Here is an 18,898-nt window from a genome sequence, read left to right on the forward strand (position 1 = left end):
TAATATGAAATACAACCTATTGATATGGAAACATATTAACCATACTCTCTCATTTTAAGTAAACATTACAGAAGAGATAAATGGTGAGGCCAACCTGATGTTTTTTTGTGTACATTGAATATCTGCCAATATTCTATGCAGAGGTTGGACGTATTCACTTTTCCCAGAAGGGGAAGCAGTGGGTGGAGGGTGGAAATAGGCCAGGGAAGGACATTGCTTCCTTCTGAAACCTGTTGATGTTTTGTCCATTGTTTACCTATATACCGTGACATTTTTAGGTGAGCCCTCTCGCGTAATGATGACATGATACAGCGTCATTCTACACATCAGAAAGCTTGGATTTGTAGTTTTGCTTCCAGTTAAATTCTTCATCCCTTCTTGATCTATTTTCTTCAGATGAAGACAATCTTCATCTAATTTTTAACTCCAATTTATACCAGGTCAGGTGAGAAAAACTCCTGAGCCACGGGGTAGGCTATTATAAAAGGATACATAAATTACACCAATTTGGTGCCTTTTGAGATGTGTATCTCAAATGTGTATTCTCCTATAGAGCTCCATTTTTATGGAACGGTCTGCCTGCCCATGTCAGAGACGCAAACTCGGTCTCAACCTTTAAGTCTTTACTGAAGACTCACCTCTTCAGTGGGTCATATGATTGAGTGTAGTCTGGCCCAGGAGTGGGAAGGTGAACGGAAAGGCTCTGGAACAACGAACCGCCCTTGCTGTCTCTGCCTGGCCGTTTCCCCTCTTTCCACTGGGATTCTCTGCCTCTAACCCTATTACAGGGGCTGAGTCACTGGCTTACTGGGGCTCTCTCATGCCGTCCCTGGAAGGGGTGCATCACCTGAGTGGGTTGATTCACTGATGTGGTCATCCTGTCTGGGTTGGCGCCCCCCCTTGGGTTGTGCCATGGCAGAGATCTTTGTGGGCTATACTCAGCCTTGTCTCAGGATGGTAAGTTGGTGGTTGAAGATATCCCTCTAGTGGTGTGGGGGCTGTGCTTTGGCAAAGTGGGTGGGGTTATATCCTTCCTGTTTGGCCCTGTCCGGGGTGTCCTCGGATGGGGCCACAGTGTCTCCTGACCCCTCCTGTCTCAGCCTCCAGTATTTATGCTGCAGTAGTTTATGTGTCGGGGGCTAGGGTCAGTTTGTTATATCTGGAGTACTTCTCCTGTCCTATTCGGTGTCCTGTGTGAATCTAAGTGTGCGTTCTCTAATTCTCTCCTTCTCTCTTTCTTTCTCTCTCTCAGAGGACCTGAGCCCTAGGACCATGCCCCAGGACTACCTGACATGATGACTCCTTGCTGTCCCCAGTCCACCTGGCCGTGCTGCTGCTCCAGTTTCAACTGTTCTGCCTTATTATTATTCGACCATGCTGGTCATTTATGAACATTTGAACATCTTGGCCATGTTTTGTTATAATCTCCACCCGGCACAGCCAGAAGAGGACTGGCCACCCCACATAGCCTGGTTCCTCTCTAGGTTTCTTCCTAGGTTTTGGCCTTTCTAGGGAGTTTTTCCTAGCCACCGTGCTTCTACACCTGCATTGCTTGCTGTTTGGGGTTTTAGGCTGGGTTTCTGTACAGCACTTTGAGATATCAGCTGATGTATGAAGGGCTATATAAATAAATTTGATTTTGATTTGATTTGTATCTTGGTTAAGAAAAACTGTTTGATTTCACTTCATTTTAACATTCTGCGATAAAGAGCACATGTTCAATTTAATAAAAAACTAGTTTTCCCAACTCAATAGGTTCAAAAACTAAATTACTACAGTAAGTGGCACTGACTCCCAAAGTAACAGGGTTGAAGATTTAATCTTAAATTAGCCATACATCCCCTTGTGACAGGGGAAAAGGAAGCTTGTTCTGTGCCACAGGGAGGTGCAATTGAATGCAAAAAATGAAATTGTTAAAACATTTCTAGCTTGTTTATCCATGGGTAACAGGGTTGACATGTTATGCTCGAACCACTCAGTTTTCCAAAACACCAGAAAATGGCCCAAAAGAGTAGAACCAACTCACTTTCTTGAACGCTATGATTTGATCATTAGATGTTACGTAATAGTTTCACCATATTAAAACGAGAGTTCAGTTCATGTAATAGTGTTGACCTTAAAATTAGGGACAATTCGGGTTTTTCTTACCTTAAAATGAATCGCTAATCACATTAAATATATATTGATCTTCAGAAATGACATTGTCAAAGCTGCAAAATAACTGGGGCTTTACAATGATGGTGAAGGTCACAGAGGGTGCACTGAGGAACTTGTCAAAATACAGAATGTTGTCTTCATTTACATTAAAAAATCAGATTTATTTAATTATCTATGTGGTCTACATTAAAGAGCACTTCAATAAATATAACAAGCTTTAAAAATTAAACATTGGTGCACAATTTCTACTTAAAACAACAAAAGGCACTCATTTCGTGAAATGACCCAGTTATTTTGCTGTCCCTTGGCTATCACCTCCGACCTCAAATAAACACCTTCCTCCTATCTGAATCCCACTGCAGCCTTACTCCCTAGAGCCCTCCAATACCTGGTCGACTATTCAAGACATGACACAGGGAACGAGGTGAATGAAGCTACTTAAAGTCATGAATCATTCCAGAAACAGTCTCAGGCACTATTATTTGCTTTAGGTGGGATGTGTTATTATTTGACAGACTCGTTTGACAGTGGTGATAAGCTACATAGATTGGCAAAGAATTGCAATGTAAACGTAACTGATGTTTTATTGTGGGGCCCAGTGAGATGAAGACTGACTCGCTGAGTACAAAGAGCAAACAGCAAAGAGAACATGAATAATAATTGATCCAATGTAAGACCATATAAGAGATTGTTGTTTGAAAGGATCCGAGTAAAGCCCAATTCAGAGAGGTCAGACCCACAGGAGTGTTGAGGTGACAAACAGAATATACTGAGAGAATTTGGGCATAGGCCTAAATCATCCAACTAGACAAAAACAGAACATTATATTGATGAAGTATAAAAAAAGAATAGTTGTCTCAATAATTGCAATTGAAAACAGGGTGAGTAAACTGGTGTCTTTGACCTATTCAGTCAGATAATTGGAATAATGAATTCCATTACTGTTTTTAAAATCCATTCATAAGTCTTGTATAAACTATTCTCCCAGTAGACATTATCTCCTGTACTTTCACTGTCTGGTCACCTTATGATCTTTAGAAAAACATAGGGATGGACCAGCATGGTACATAGGGGCCTATACATATTGACAATTTGTACTAGAGTGCCTCCAGCTGTGCTACTGAGTCTCATTCCAAAAACATTGTGATGGGCTACTGCACCATACAACACACAGACAACACAAAAACATTAGATAGCTACAGAGTATATTCGCATTGTATCTGACAAACACATTGCTACTAGGTTGGAGATTATTACTCAACATAAATTATACGAATATTCTTACTAAAGCAAAAGGCAAAGGCCATCAATGCTCTCAAACTAGGAACCTTAATATGAATATTTGCAAATCAATATGTATTTTGTGATTTTTTTATATATACAAAAAATCATTTTTATATTGGCAACAAATATATTTGTTGATAAAACGTACATATTTTCTAAACCTATGATTGGTTGATCGTAGTTTGGAACTCTGACTCTCTCCTCAGGAAACCACGTGGTAGTTCTATACATGCTGCTGTGGATGTTAGCATCATGAACAGATTTCACTGAATTCTTTTCCCGATAAATAGTATCCAGTTCACATGTAACCATGTCAGGCAAATCGGATTTCAAGATTAATTCAAAGTTTGCAGAGAAATATGACAAATATAGACAAAAAGAAGAGTTACAAAGGCGTAAGTGTGACTTCCCAAGCTTGTTAGCTAGCTAGATGGCTAGCAAGCCAGCCCTTTAGCTCATGTTAGCTAAAGTTATCCTTTTCAACTTGCTTGCTAACTTTTGATCCCATTTGAAATGAATCTTATTCTGTAACTTATTTAACGTATATATACTTAACTTAACTTATATATACTTATACGTTCAGATGTGAACTTAGTCATCGTTACATTTTTGGTTATTATAACTAGGTAGCTAGCATGTCCAGCTAGATAGCAATTTAGTTCTGACTTGTTTTCCTGGCGGAATGCGTGCACCACATTGGATGGCTTGTCATGTTCATCCTTGATTTATTTCAGTGAAAGACAAATATGGCGACCAAGCTGACGAGAGTGAGTCTGGTTCAGAGTCAGATGGTGATAGCGAGGTGGTAAGTACTATTACTGTATCTAATTTGGCTAGCTATATCGTTTCAAGTTCACAATACCAACACTGCCATGGTGTTCAGTTTATGGTTTGTCAGTGTTTTTGGCACTACCTTTTGCGTCCTTGACCTGTATGTTTGTAATTTCAATGCAGACTAATGTGTGTCTTCTTAGGAATTTGACCCCAAAGTTGAAAGGGACTTCTACAGAACATTGTCTCTGCTGAAGAAGAAAGATCCTAAGATCTATCAGACTGATGCAACGTTCTACACAGTGGAAGGTCATCAGTCAGCGTGTCTTGTTGCTGCAACTGATTACAGTATGACACGTTGATTATGTGTTTGTTTGTTTAAGAGGAGTCTTTCACCACCCAATTTTTCATTCTTAATCAGATGTATCCATTGGGGATGATGCCCAGCCTTCAACTTCAAATAAAACAGAGAAGCCAATGTATCTGAAAGACTATGAGCGAAAAGTTATCTTGGAAAGGGGTGGGTGAGTGAGCTGCAGATGTCCTACTGTGCATATCTTTATATCTCATTTTGGGCAAATGGTTTGACAATAACAATTTGTCTCATTCCCAGTAAATATGAGGATGATGAGGAGGAGAGTGATGATGAAGAGGCTGCAAAGAGGAGAGAGGCATGTTATGATACATTGTATGTTATGACACATTTACATGGAGGTATGTCACGAGAAGTTATTTGTTTGCCTTTGCTTTCTTTGACAGAGAGCTGCATCTCCAAGTTACATCCAGGAGCAGAGAGAATTGAAAGAGAGGTAAGGGTTAAATTCTCATAATCACTGTCCTGTTTTCCTAAAGAACAGTTTTTTTTATTTGTGTAAATACACCCTTGTTTTTTGTCTTTTATAACTGTTTTTGGAACATAAACACTGTATCATGCTTCCTCCAGCTTCCGTAAGTTCATACAGGACAGTGATGAGGAGTGCAGTGAGGAGGACTTTCAGCTGCTGAAGAGGAGGACCAAAACACAGGAAGAGAAGGTCTGTGGGAACCGGTACCTGACTTTGTCTTATCTTACAGTATAAAGCACTGCAGAGATAAACATTCTATTTTTCTAAACTGTTATCTTTCTACCCGACAGGATAAAGAGGAAGAGGATTATGTGGACTGGCTGAAAGGCCAGGCAGAGCTGGGGGGCCCAGAAGAGGTGCAGGACATGGTGAGTGATGGAAGACTGTTGGAATAGACGGCAAGAGAGAGCTATGTAATGACCTGCTGTGACTGAAATATGTGCTGTGTTGAGACAGAAATACCTGAGGGACTATTGGAACGACCCCGAGCTGGATGAGAAGGAGTGTTTCCTTAGGGATTTTGTCCTGAATAAGGGCTACATGGAGAAAGATGACGTGGACAGGTAACAGTTATTTACATAAGTTATTTTGTGTGTTTATACATTTTTTAGTTTTTTTTTGTCCATGTATGCTTTCAATTGTAATCGTAGAGCAGTGCTCAGCACCGCTCTGACTGTGTACTAATCTGCCATGGCTGTGTGCAGGATCCCCAGCTATGACGAAGTGGTGAATGATGACGTGGAGGACTCAGAAGAGGATGGGGAGTCGTTCTTGGAGCGCCAGGAGGACTTTGAAAGACACTACAACTTCCGCTTTGAGGAGCCTGATGCACAGAAGGTAGACTTTCCCGTCTGTCTCTACATGCACATGTTTGTTTGTATGGTGTAGTGTATGTACCTTGGTCTCATATAGTATCTTATTGTTCCTTACAGATCAAGACTTACCCCCGTACCATTGCCACCTCTGTCCGCTCCAAAGACGAGCGCAGGAAGCTCAAAAGGGAGGAAGTGAAGGATAGGAAGAAAAAGGTCAGTAGACGCTCTCTCTTTTAGTTCATCTTATACATCATACCATCCCTTCCTCATTTCTCTCACCCTCCCAACAAACTGACCTGTCACTCTTCTGGCCCCTGCAGGAGAAGGAGCAGAAGCATGAGCAGCTGAAGCAGCTGAAGAACCTGAAGCGTAATGAGATCATGCAGAAACTGCGGCGGCTGCAGGAGCTGACAGGCAACGAGCAGCTGGCCTTCAGTCAGGTGGACCTGGAGGGAGACTTTGACCCCCAGCAGCATGACCAGCTCATGCAGGTGACCACTCACACGCCTCAAGAAGAGAGACGGATTGTAAATAAAAAATACACTCTTATTGTCTCTCCCTGTATTCTTTTCTTCTTCCAGAAATTCTTTGGTGATGAATATTATGGAGAGGAAGAGGGGGAGAAGCCCCAGTTTGAAGTTGAAGAGCTAGAGGGTGGTAAGCCACTTGTTACTGATTTTATTATCTCAAGTAGAATTGAATACTTTAGAATCGGTGGCATTGTAATAAGGTAGCTTTCTCTGTCCTGCAGAACACTGGAACTGGGACACATGGACAGGAGAGGGTGGAGAAAAGGAATATGGTGGTGAAGAAGAGCATGAAGGAGAAGAGTATGACCAGCCAAACTGTGAAGATCTAGACTTTATTGTGAGTTCCTCTAATATGATCATCACTTCAGCATTGCCTGCAGACCTTCAGAAACACATTTATTGGCGGCTAGTCAGAAATAAAAGTGTCGTTGATGGAGATAGTCAGGCCTTTGAGATTGTATGTGACTCACTCATCTGAACTCTTACTTGACCAGATGGATGCAGACTATGATCCCAGTCAGCCAAGCACCTCCAAGAAGCAGAAGAAAAAGGAGAAGATGAAGGTAGATGCCCCGCTGATGGGAAAGAAGAGAAAGAAGTCTCATTTTGCTGAGGTCATTACCCAAAACAAGCCCGTGTTTGACCCCCGTAAGTCTCAGGAGGCTCAGCACCATGAATCTTAGGTTATTTTCCATAACCTTTTTGATTCTGTTTGATGTACTATAGATAGACTGAATGCTCTTTCATGCATCCATCCTTTGTGTTTCAGAGGAGAAGTCCTTTGAGCAGTACCTGGACGAGTACTATAAGCTGGACTATGAGGACATCATAGACGACATCCCCTGCAGGTTTCGCTACAGGCAGGTCCTGGCCAATGACTTTGGCCTGTCCACTGATGAGGTGAGACTGGGAGCTCTAGTTCCTAATAGGTTGTCTCAGGTTTGGGTTCAAGTCAATTCAGGAAGTACACTAAAATTCTAACTTTTTTCCCCATGCTTTTCAATTAGAATTGTTTTTAGTTTGGTTAACTTTTTTAGTTGTCTGGAATTTAAATATAATTGACCCCCGAACCCTGGGTTGTGCTATAGTGTTGCACTGTACAGACCCTGAGTCCTGCACTGATGAGCTGAGATGTGACTGACCTGGTATTGCCACCCTCCGGGGAAGGCTCTGACCAGGGCATGACTTCAGTTAATCTTCTCTCTGAGCAGATGAGGAGAGAATGATAGAAAGGGAAATGCTTGTATTCACTGAGATATCAACTTGCTTTGGAGCCTTATCTGCACAAATGAGGTTTAAAGTCATTTCTGTGGATTTCGCGTATTTGTTTTTCTTACGGGTATGTGGGATGGTAGTGTCCCACCTGCCCAACATCCAGTGAAATTGCAGAGCGCGAAATTCAAAAATTCTAAATTCAAATATTTGACTTTCTTGAAAATGTGTTATACATCAAAATAAAGCTGAACTTCTTGTTAATCCAGCTGCCTTGTCAGATTTCAAAAAGGCTTTACGGCGAAAGCAAACCATGCGATTATCTGAGGACAGCACCCCGCATACAAACACATGAAAAACATATTTCAACCAGACAGGTGCGACACGAAAGTCATAAATAGCGATATAAAAAAATGCCTTTGATGATCTTCTTCTGTTGGGATTCCAAAAGGTCCCAGTTACATCAAATGGTCCTTTTGTTCGATAATGTCCTTCATATCCATAAAAACTCAGTTTACCCGGCACACTTCAGTCAATAAGCCACTGTTTCCCTCCATTAAAATGCATACAAAATGAATCCCAAACGCTACTAATAAACTTTTCCAAAGAAGTCAAACAACGTTTATAATCAAACCTTAGGTATCCTAATACGCAAATAAACTATAAAATTTAAGACTGAGAATAGTATGTTCATTACCGGAGAAAAATAAGAAAGAACGCGCTTTCCTCCACGAGCTTGGAAACACTACAGCCAAAATGGGAGCCACCTAGAAAAACTACCATTTCTGGGTCATTTTTCCAAAAACCAGCCTGAAACTCTTTCTAAAGACTGTTGACATCTAGTGGAAGCACTAGGAACTGCAATGCGGGAGGACTTGGGTTTATAATTATAGTACTAGACATTGAAAATAGTGGTAAGCTGAAATCTTTTTTTTTTGGGATGGTTTGTCCTTGGGATTTTGCCTGCCATATCAGTTCTGTTATACTCACAGACATGATTTTAACAGTTTTAGAAACTTTAGTGTTTTCTATCTAAATCAACCAATTGTATGCATATCCTAGCTTCTGGGCCTGAGTAACAGGTAGTTTACTTTGAGCACGCTTTTCATCCGGACGTCCAAATACTGCCCCCTACCCCAGACAGGTTAAAGTGGCTGTATGAATATTACAGAAAGTAACTTGTTCTTCCCTCAGATCCTGGGAGCAGATGAGAAAGAGCTGAACCGCTGGGCCTCGCTAAAGAAGACCTGCATGTTCAGGTACTGAACCTGGTCTCAAAACAGCAGGCATTTACTAATCAGCTATCAATGGGGAAAATGGCCTTGCAGATTTTTTTTTTTCTTCAATCACTTTTTCAGGTCTGACAAGGAGGAGATGAGTGATTTGCAGAACTACAAAATCAAAGGACAAAATGTGAAGAAAAAGATAGAAGTCTTGAACTCTTTCTATGCTGAGTGAGTATTTTACCATATGCAGATTGGCAGAATATGTTCTCTAAGAAAACTGAATTATATTATATATTTCCTTGCAGGGAGGACAAAGCAGAGGGCAAGACCAAAGTGGGTAAGAAGAGAAGAGACAGGATGAAGAATGCAGAGAAGGATGACAAGGATCTGGAGGATGATGATGAGGCTGGACCCAGTCAGCAAAGCTCTACATTGGACTCTGGGGAGGGGGTGGTAGTCCAGGCACTGAGAGAGGCAGGAGACCACGAAGAGGAGTTCCTGGTACCCAAATCCAAGAAGTTGAAACTGGAGCAGGAAAAAGTTGCTACCACTCAGGAGACTGCCAACACAAGGACTGAAAGGACACAATTGCCCAAGAAGAAAAACAGGCACCCAGGAAGCCGCCTCATGTCGGGGAAGGGGCCCTTCAGGGTGAAAATGGGTGGGCGAGAGTTCAGCGGACAGAGACTGAAGGCCTATGGACTGAATCCCAAGAGACTGCACTTCAGGCAGCTTGGCAGGCAGAAACGAAAGGCTCAAGCGAAGACTGAGGATCAAGGAGTGAGGGAGAGAACGGCACCATTATAATTTATGTCCCCTTATATTTTTGTGACTGGTTGGTAAAGTGACAAACTGCACAATATAAATGGACCAGAGAACAGCATAGTTCCTAATAAATCAAAGTTGAATGAGCTTACAATAGCATTGGCACTGATAGTTGTCGTTCCAGCTATTTTTCTGAGTGCCGCTTAGAATTGTATGTTTTGTATTTTATTCCTGAACTATCAGATCAACTTGAACAACTCTTGGAACAATTGTGATTTACTTAACTGTATTTTGCAAACTGTAATACAATTGTAGGACATTTGTGTACTCCAATTGTTGTTCTTGAGAAGAAAATGGCTCTTTAAAATGTACAAATGTTGTCCAGAAATAACCTCAGGTAGGTTCACTGTGCCTCCAATCTCACAACACAACCGCAGTTCCATTAAAGAGAGTATGTATTGTAACGACCCGTTGGTTTATAAGCGCGGAAATCGACTGCCATACGAGCATGCTTTTGCGGCACAGTCGACCTGCTCCCTGCCTGTTTCATTACAGTATACTATAAATCATTGGTTCTCAACCAGGGGTACTTGAGAAGAATATACCATAGGCCTACTGGTAAAATGAACACGAGAGGGTCCTCTGGGCAGTGCAAAATTCAGTTGGTGGTACAGTAATCGAAAAAGGTCAAATAAATCTTGCAATCTCTTGACATTGGCGCCCCCATGTGGATCTAGCCAATCAGAACGCTGGATATTTTTGGTGCTTTCTATTAATTGTATATTTTCAATTGTAGGCATCTACTTATTGTTATATTGTGTATGTGAATAAATATTTTACAGTTTCTCCTGTAATTTAGTTTTTTGTTTAGGAACAAAGAACAAAAATTCCGTCAGGCACTTTCGTTGGCACCTCATGTAAGCGCGCGCGTTCGCAGGACAACTTTGAATTACGGAAACGACTGAAGTGAAGCAAAACTCAGTGAACTGTATATTCGGCAAACACGGTAAGGCAATGCTTGTTATTGTATACCTTTCTAAACGTATCTAATTAAGATATTAGTAATAGTAGTTGCTGTTTTCAAGCAAGAGCCTCTGCAGCTAACGTTAGTTAGACATAGCATTGGATTTTGTTGACCGTAGGCAGCAAACAATTTTGAGTGGTATTGATGATTCACCAGTTAGTCTGCTCTAGAACAGGCAGTAATTTATTATTTATTTCTACTAAAATATTCCACAGAAGACGTGTCACCATGCTTCAGGATGTTATGGACACGGGAGAGTCGATGGTCAAAATACTGAAAAGCAGCAAAGCTGACGATGAATTAAGAAAAGTGAGAGAGAAACAGCAGTGTTTCTTTGAGCGACACTTGGACGTGAAGAAAACCATCACACTGGTGTTAAACGGTAAAGAAAAATAATAACTTACTTTCTTTCCATTCCGTCAAGATATATAGCCTAATCTTGCTCGCCATTGTCCTCAGGTGTAGTTCAGTGTGAAGATGAGGCGAGCCAGAAGCTGCTGGACATGGAGGGGCAGAAGAGCCAGGCAGAGCGGGAGCTGGACAGTCTGGAGCAGGAGCTGCAGCAGTGTACAGCAAGGAGCCAGAACATGGACTCAGAACTACAGTATCCTTCACCCAGTCATGCTCTGTCTCTACACAGAACAAGCTCTAAATGTACTGCAATTGGTGCTCTCTAACGTGCACATGAATGCTGTGTTGCCCAGATAATACATATAGGGAGCAGTCACATTCTACCCAGAGCTTGTCCATTGCTGACCAGGCTGCCATCCATTGATGAAAGTATTTTGAGACTTCAGTTTATATGCCATACAGTGAGCATGCAGAGGATCCTCCTGGTGACTAGTGTGGAAGTGTGTTAAAATCTGCTACAACCCCTTTGAATCAGCTGTTTTCTTGAAAAATAAATGCATGCACACATTTTAAAAAATCTATTCAAATTTTATCTACTAGCTAAATGTTTTTATCACATTACACTTATTTTGGGACTCCACCCCTGTAAATATAATTTGCCTGATGACATACTAGTGGACAAGGATTCTTATTTAATACAAGCGCATTTGTTTCCTTGCCTCCGCTCCTCGATTCCCTTTGACCTTTTTCAAAATCAGACAAGGAGAGGTTGGAGTTGAGTAGGAGAGGATGGAGTTGAGGAAGAGTGGAGTCGAACAGCACCAATTGAGATTCTCCCCGTGTTGGTTTCCTTGACCTGTTCCTCAGGTTCCTGCAGAGGGAGCTGGAGAGTCTGCGTGACTCGGAGCAGGAGCTGCAGACCCTGCAGCAGGAGGTTGATGATGACACTACAGAAGTCATCCCATCAGCCATGTGAGTAGGACTAACAGCATACTGAAATAATCACTCCCAACACCACACTAGCCCACCACACTAAACCATGATAGTCGGTGAGCATTGATCTCACATCATGAACAGCATGGTGCAACTTGACAAACTGTTAATTCTGCAGATACGTGGCCCAGTTGTACCACAAAGTGACCAGGATCAAGTGGGAGTATGACACGGAGCCACACATTCTGAGAGGAGGTATTTGTCACTGCATAACTATTTTTCCATCACCCTTTGACAACTGTGGAACTTAATGGCTGGTTGATGTGGGTCTTGGTTGCGTTTAACTAACGTTTGAGTGTACTTTAATCTCTTGCAGTGCACTATGGAGCTGACCTGGCCACACCAATCAACATAGACTCCTCTGTGCGGTCTCGGTGTTCAGTCAGTGATGAGCTGTGGAACTTTGTCAGCACTGAATGGTAGAAGAGATCAAAGGAAAGTTGCCATATCTCTCCAGTAGTTGTTTGTCCTGTGGTTGGATTGTCTGTTGTTTATGTGTTGTGTGTTGTAATACATTTGTTTTATAATAAGATTGTATTCCTTATTGTTGGTATTGACTTGCATTACATTTTGTTATATTGAATAAAGCAGTTTTTCTAAGCATCACATTTCCTAGAATACTTATTTGGGTAGTAACCTATAACCCTAGCTTTTATTTCTATATACTTTCACCATAGACATTTTTTTTTATAAAGACCATTTTCTGCCAATAGGTGTCATTGCAATCCCACTGCTTTTTAATATGCTACTGACATTACTGTATTGAAAAGTTGGGTGCTAATCACCTTTTTAATGCAATACATGTCCAATGTGAAGGTGTGCTTATGCAACAGACAGTATTCTGTACTGCATTGCAGCAATAAAAATAAAAACAACTTTTTTTTGCAAGATTTTCTGGAATGGTAACTGTTATTCATGGAAAATGCTATTCCTCCATGGGCTTTCCAAGCAAGGAGGATGCACAATTGACTAGTGTTTCTGAGGTTTTGGTTGAATAAAAAGATAATTGTAACTGCTGCAGTAATAATGTGTTGCTGTTATTAGTTGTCTACCCATTACATTTTCCTAATGAACATCTGTGAGTCTAAAAGCCCAAGGGATAACATAATTTTTGGCAGGGCAGAAAGCCTGACATGAGTTATTGTGGAGATTTATCTCATTTTAGAGCAACTATTTATTAAATTTGTGGCCACCCCAAACTTGACCCACTTTTGCAAAAGTCTGTGTTGACAAAGTAAGTTCAACCATTTATGGTTGAGGGGACTTGTTTCTAGTCTTGAATGGAAAAGGGTGGTTTTTTGCTCACACAATTTATGGAAATCTTACCATTACTCTTCATTGCATGTCCCACATGTTTTGTAAATGAGTCATATTTTTTGTCAATGCTTAGGTAGGTTTCTGCCAGTGTAGCATGTGGTGAGTAGTTGATTTGATACAGGGCGGGGGTCAGGTTTCGTTTGGATCTCAACTCGTGTAACCTCGTCAGCTGGTGGTTGTTTATAATCTTACTGGAAATGGGGCGTCAAGTATGTTGTCCCCAATGACTGCTGCCTTCTCTAATATGTATATTTTGTAGACTGTTCCGTCTTCTCAATTTAATTAAGTTGACATTTGCTTATCAGTGTTGAAGTATATGGTATGTGATGACTATATAGGTCAAAGCCATTTATAACTGGTGGATGATGGGACGGTATGTTTCCTGTGAAAGGTCTGAAACATCACACTCACCACATTGACACTAGCACTTTCATATTCTCACACATGAGGCCTCTGGCTTCACAAATATATGTTGAGAGGAAATAACTAGATTAAATGTTATTTGTAAGGATGTTTATTTTGCAAAACAATGACCAAAAATACTGTTTTTGTAGATATTGTTCACATACATTTATTTATTGTTTGAATTGGCAGTGGCCTCATAAATTAAGTTTAGTTCAGAATAAACAAAATAAAGAAACTATAGTTCATTTTATTTACACAATATACTGTATAGTACAGTAAGACAGAAATATAAATATTTTCATTTGTACATTTATATACAATGTGAAAACAGATTTTGAATTGCTTGCTTGTTTTTCAAACATCACTGCTGCCACAATGGAATTTTATACATGGAACCCCAAGCATTTGTGGTTTTTCTTTACAAATGTCTATTAACCACTGTTTACAGAAGATAGACATAACTCTTCATTGCATGAGAGGGATATTCTCCAGCTTGTTCAGGAAAGTTCTGAAGGCTATTGTTTTTGTGAACAGGCTGTGTTCAATATGATTTCCATACTTGTGAGTCCACAAAACTAGAGCCAGTCAATAAGCCTAATCTGTCCTTTTTATTGCTCACAATCATGTCTGCTGCTACGTGTGTTTTAGAGACCTCCAAAGATGTGCAAACCAGAAGAGGCATCAACGTGACATTCTCTGTGTGTCAAAGCCACCAAGTCTCTAATGTTGGTCTGGGGACCTCTACCCAGAATTCCAGCAGACCTGAGATCAGATGACAAAAATGCCATGGTTCTGGCAGCAGTTTTGGGGTGTGGATGCTTCATGTTTTAATTACATGTCATTATGTTTGTATTATGTATTTTCTGGAGAGAGAACATAAGGATGAGCCTTAGCATGACTCAAATGTATACTTTATGTGTATGACTCAAAATAAAATGTACTAAATGTGTTTCAATGTTTGTATAATAAAAAACATGAATAATGTTAATTTCACAGCTGCTGGTTGAGTGGTTCTCTTTACACACCGGTCAATGGTGAATTCAAAATACTGCTACAAACATGAATCCATTCCTTCAGGAGGGGTTTTCTTTTCCTGCAGTTTGGATTTATGGAAGATTGTTAACGTATGAAAGATATATTGTATCTCAGCATACGAGAAAAGGATTTTCACAGTATGAGAACAGCATATTAATCCATTAAATGCTTGGCGCCGAAGACTAAAAACCAACAAGGTATTTATTTCTCTAACACTGTGACTGAGGTTTGACTTCCTTACAATAGCCCGACCAGTCTTTAAGTGGAAACCTCCAGCTTATCTGTCAAGGAAGAAAATGCCAGACCAGGGGAGGAAGGCAAAACATAGGACAATGGTGGGTTCCGCTGGCGTTCTCTACCATTGAGGTGAGAGGAAGAGTATTACTTCCTCTCTGCTTGTAGTTCCATTTACAACCCATACATAACATGTAGTAGTCTCACAGCTGTAAGATGGTGCCGAAGAGTGGTCCAGTCAAGGGGGTATCCAGAACTCTGCTCTTACTGTAATTGGACCCATTATTACTGCTGAGTCACATTGGGCCATCCTGGACAAGTCATGTCTTTGACATCCTGGGGTAGATGGCTTTAATAGTGGAAGGGGTGAAGTTGGCAGAAGAGACTGTGATCTCCAGGCCCTCCAGCCTATGGGAGGGTGCCTCAGTCTTACTGGTACTGCACTCCAGAAAGGACATCCCTATCTTCTTCACCTGGCCATCCTTGGTGAGGAGGCAGCGTCGACACAGCAGCCTCAGGATGGCCCTCCTCATGTCCTTACTGGTCAGTGTATAGATGATGGGATTGAGGAGAGAGTTGATCATGGCGATGCCCAGGAAGTAGTCCGCCTTGAAGAGCACCTGGCAGCTCCGTGCCGGGCAGCAGAAGTCCAGCAAGAGGAGGATGAAGAGAGGCAGCCAGCAGACGATGAAGACACCCAGCACGATGGTGACGGTCTTCAGCAGGGCCATGTACTTCTGGGACTTGCGGGCCAGGCCTTTGCGCTGCGAGCCAGAGCCCAGGTGCTTTGTGTTGGACTTGACAGTGTGGAAGATGCGCACATAAAGCACCACGATGGCCAGCAGCACAGCGGTGAACACGGTGATGAAGAAGAGGATGTAGCTTTTGGCAAAGAGCGGCAGGACAGTGGAGCACTGGTCTAGACGGCCCATACAGTTCCAACCCAGGACGGGCAGCACCCCCAGGAACACTGACAGAACCCAGCTGGCCCCGATCAGGGCAAACATCCGGCCTCGCTTGGCCCCCTGGTAGGGCTTCATCCTCACCATGGTGACGTGGCGCTCAATGGCGATGGCCAGGAGGCTGATGACGGAGGCAGCCAGCGTTATGAAGACCCCCCCCTCCCTCAGGAACCACAGCACAGGGGTCATCTTTAAAGTGTTGGCCCCTGAAGTCACAATGTTCACCATGTAGGTGAAGCCTGCTAGCAGGTCTGAGAGTGTTAGGTTGCCTAACAGATAGTACATGGGCAGATGGAATTTCTTATTCTTCCAGATGGCCAACAGCACCACAGCATTCTCCAGCACTATGAGCAAGCAGATCAGCAGGAAGGCTATGGCCTCTGGCTTTAGTCCATCCTTGTACTTGTTCTCCTTCAGTTTGCCTGTGTAGTTGTAGTGTTCTCTGATGACAGCATTGCTCTGGTACTCGTGGAACATCCGGAGCAGGTACCCTGCCGAGTGGGACATGGGAACCACAGTGGGGGCAGCAACAGCAGCGTAAGCAGCATGCGATGCTTCCATTGGTATTCTGGGAATGTTGCTTTCTTTTTAGCTGACAAGATGCTTTCCACTCTGCGTCACATAGTTCTTAAGCAGTCCATAATTCAGTATGTTGGAAGTGGGGAATGTACATTCCTTAGGAAATCTATCTTTGAATGTTGTTTCTGATCAGTCCAGTTTTTTGTATTTAGTATTAGAATGGATGGTAATGAGAATCTTCAATGTGACAGCATTATCCAAAACTGGGCAATGCCTGGACAATCCACTGGATGGCTCAGACAAGCAAGAAACCTGGAAACAAAATAACAGTATTGAAATACAGTATAATAGCATATTTATCTGTAACAACACACACATGTAAAGAAAGGGGGGGGCGTACATTCCTCATTAATCTTGTAATTAACAGTACCTGTCTTTGTTCACATCCTGGAGAAACTTGGTCATTTATGTCACTAATTCATATGGATCTTTAGCACATTTATCTTTATCTTCCAGCTCAGTTTTATTTTTGGGGGGCAAAACTATCATTCTGCCTGTCAACTTTGATTAATTATCTTGATGCACACATGAACAGAAATGTAGGCACACTCACATACACTCACATACATACACATATACTTCCACTGACACCTCAACACACACACAAACACTTTTTGTATGCACTAAATCTCCTGCATTGACTCTATACACACACACACACTGAACTCTACAATCACACATACTTACACTAACACCTCAAAACACGCACACACACACACACACACACACACACACACACACACACACACACACACACACACACACACACACACACATACACACACACACACACACACACACACACACACACACACACACACACACACACACACACACACACACACACACACACACACACACACACACACACACACACACACACACACACACACACACACACACACACACATGCACAATCACCACAGACCAATCACCACATATGCTTCTGCTACTGTCTAATTGCTGTCTGTTATCTATCCTGTTGTCCAGTCACTTTACCCATACCTATATATACACAGCTACGTCAATTACCTTGTACCCTTGCACATCGACTCAGGTACAGGTACTCCCTGAATAGCCATGTTATTTTTACTCATTATTGTTATTCGTTGTGCACTGTGTATTTATTCCTTGTCCCACTATTTCTAATTCATTTTAAAAATCTTTAACTCTGCATTGTTGGAAAAGGACCAGTAAGTAAGCATTTGAGTGTTAGCTTACACCTGTTGTTTATGAAGCATGTGCAAATACAATTGTATTAAATTGTATTTGAGGCACTGTTGCCTATCTGTTTGAAACATAGCATATGATAAAACACTACTTCAAAATTATTATGGATTGGGTATGCAAATGTATGAATTAAGTTACGTTTTTTAAATAATTATTAGTTATTCAAGTTTTTATTATTTCTGAAAAAGAACAAGACAACACTGAAATCTGTTGTCATCAACTTGTCAGCGGGCAAGTATAGGCTACAGGCTTGTATCAAAATTGTGAAGCTAAATATCTGGATTTTCCCCAACATTGCTGTTTTTCTCAAATATAAGACAAATAAACCTGTCCTTGCTTTAGCCTAGTTATTATATGCCATCAAATTATAGAATTTCGATCAACTGTCTAAAACACCATAATATCTGTTGAATAAATAAATACCAAACAAGTATCATTCAAATATTTATAAAAACGAATAATACCCAGTACAAATATAAGTAGGCTATTACACAAGTATAACTACAAAAACATACCTTTTAGAAGTTTAGCTTTGCCTGAGAACGTGTTCTTATTTAGCGCAGTTGTCTTGCGTTTGAATACAGTACTGACTGATGATCAGACGTGACAGATTGTGATGGGAGAAAATAGACTGGTGCGAGACTCGACTTGAAGTGGGCTGGGCTGGACTCTGCCCTCCAACGCTCAGCCTTCCTCTCTACCTCTCCTTTACTTGGCTTCTGAAGTCGCAATAACTGTAGGTAAATACATTGTCCGAGCTGGCTTGGAGATGAAATAGCATTACTCTCTGGATTACAATTATTTTAGGGATGTGTGAGGCATTAATGATGCGAGGCATTTATGATCTGTTTTGGCTACAGGCAGAGGCGCATGCTGTAAGGTATAAAGGTGCATTCTTTCTAGGTCAATGCCATCTGATCTGTTTTGATCTGTGGTTGTAAAATGGATCACTATACTACTTCCCAACCTGGTCTCAGAGCATTTCATATGATTCTGTACATAAATACATCACACTCCATTTAGTATGATATGTTACATTTCGTATGGATTGTATTAATTTGTTGATGTTTATCATCCATTTCGTATTATGTGTTCCGAATTACAATTCGTATGATATGTTATACATTTTCAATTTGTACAATATGTTACGAATTTTCTAATTG

General features: G+C 41.3%; 4 protein-coding genes and 1 non-coding gene across 10 annotated transcripts in view; 3 read left to right on the forward strand and 2 right to left on the reverse strand.

Moving 5' to 3' along the window:
* LOC112219368 (guanine nucleotide exchange factor VAV2) overlaps nt 1-18,898 on the reverse strand; it is a 1,336,992-nt gene that overhangs the window by 998,542 nt on the left and 319,552 nt on the right. The gene's annotated exons all lie outside the window — the stretch shown is intronic.
* On the forward strand, nt 3,644-10,449 carry LOC112247007 (protein KRI1 homolog). 2 transcript variants are annotated; one of them, XM_024415642.2, is made up of 19 exons: nt 3,644-3,836; nt 4,176-4,246; nt 4,416-4,560; nt 4,634-4,736; nt 4,826-4,883; nt 4,972-5,021; nt 5,156-5,246; nt 5,348-5,425; nt 5,514-5,620; nt 5,762-5,894; nt 5,990-6,085; nt 6,193-6,363; nt 6,454-6,529; nt 6,624-6,739; nt 6,897-7,050; nt 7,172-7,302; nt 8,809-8,873; nt 8,973-9,068; nt 9,146-10,449. In XM_024415642.2, exons 1-19 carry the CDS (start codon nt 3,752-3,754, stop codon nt 9,645-9,647), a joined length of 2,328 nt encoding a protein of 775 aa, XP_024271410.1. In that variant the 5' UTR covers nt 3,644-3,751; the 3' UTR covers nt 9,648-10,449. The 2 variants fall into 2 exon arrangements, with proteins under 2 accessions (XP_024271410.1, XP_024271411.1); XM_024415643.2 differs by having other exon boundaries at nt 4,416-4,521.
* LOC112247025 lies at nt 7,516-7,613 on the forward strand. The gene has a single exon (XR_002952998.1). It is a non-coding gene; the product is annotated as a Z30 small nucleolar RNA (small nucleolar RNA).
* LOC112247009 (kinetochore protein Spc24) lies at nt 10,465-12,576 on the forward strand. Its single transcript, XM_024415645.2, has 6 exons — nt 10,465-10,611; nt 10,845-11,011; nt 11,089-11,233; nt 11,848-11,952; nt 12,092-12,168; nt 12,290-12,576. The coding sequence occupies exons 2-6, from the start codon at nt 10,858-10,860 to the stop codon at nt 12,394-12,396; spliced, it is 588 nt and encodes a 195-aa protein (XP_024271413.1). The 5' UTR covers nt 10,465-10,611; nt 10,845-10,857; the 3' UTR covers nt 12,397-12,576.
* LOC112247008 (sphingosine 1-phosphate receptor 1) lies at nt 13,789-18,459 on the reverse strand. Its single transcript, XM_024415644.2, has 2 exons — nt 18,251-18,459; nt 13,789-16,757 (listed from the first exon to the last, which is right to left on the reverse strand). The coding sequence occupies exon 2, from the start codon at nt 16,485-16,487 to the stop codon at nt 15,285-15,287; it is 1,203 nt and encodes a 400-aa protein (XP_024271412.1). The 5' UTR covers nt 16,488-16,757; nt 18,251-18,459; the 3' UTR covers nt 13,789-15,284.

The sequence above is a fragment of the Oncorhynchus tshawytscha genome, linkage group LG20 (assembly GCF_018296145.1).
Source record: "Oncorhynchus tshawytscha isolate Ot180627B linkage group LG20, Otsh_v2.0, whole genome shotgun sequence".
NCBI classification, from domain to species: domain Eukaryota; kingdom Metazoa; phylum Chordata; class Actinopteri; order Salmoniformes; family Salmonidae; genus Oncorhynchus; species Oncorhynchus tshawytscha.

Excerpts from the sequence above, each read along its gene's own strand:
- LOC112247007 (XM_024415642.2), top strand. The coding sequence starts at position 3,752 with ATGTCAGGCAAATCGGATTTCAAGATTAATTCAAAGTTTGCAGAGAAA. Across the intron at positions 4,561-4,633 it reads TGTTGCTGCAACTGATTACA|ATGTATCCATTGGGGATGAT; the intron begins GTATGACACGTT and ends ATTCTTAATCAG. Across the intron at positions 5,426-5,513 it reads CAGAAGAGGTGCAGGACATG|AAATACCTGAGGGACTATTG; the intron begins GTGAGTGATGGA and ends GTGTTGAGACAG.
- LOC112247009 (XM_024415645.2), top strand. The coding sequence starts at position 10,858 with ATGCTTCAGGATGTTATGGACACGGGAGAGTCGATGGTCAAAATACTG. Across the intron at positions 11,234-11,847 it reads AACATGGACTCAGAACTACA|GTTCCTGCAGAGGGAGCTGG; the intron begins GTATCCTTCACC and ends CCTGTTCCTCAG. Across the intron at positions 12,169-12,289 it reads GCCACACATTCTGAGAGGAG|TGCACTATGGAGCTGACCTG; the intron begins GTATTTGTCACT and ends AATCTCTTGCAG.
- LOC112247008 (XM_024415644.2), bottom strand. The coding sequence starts at position 16,487 with ATGGAAGCATCGCATGCTGCTTACGCTGCTGTTGCTGCCCCCACTGTG.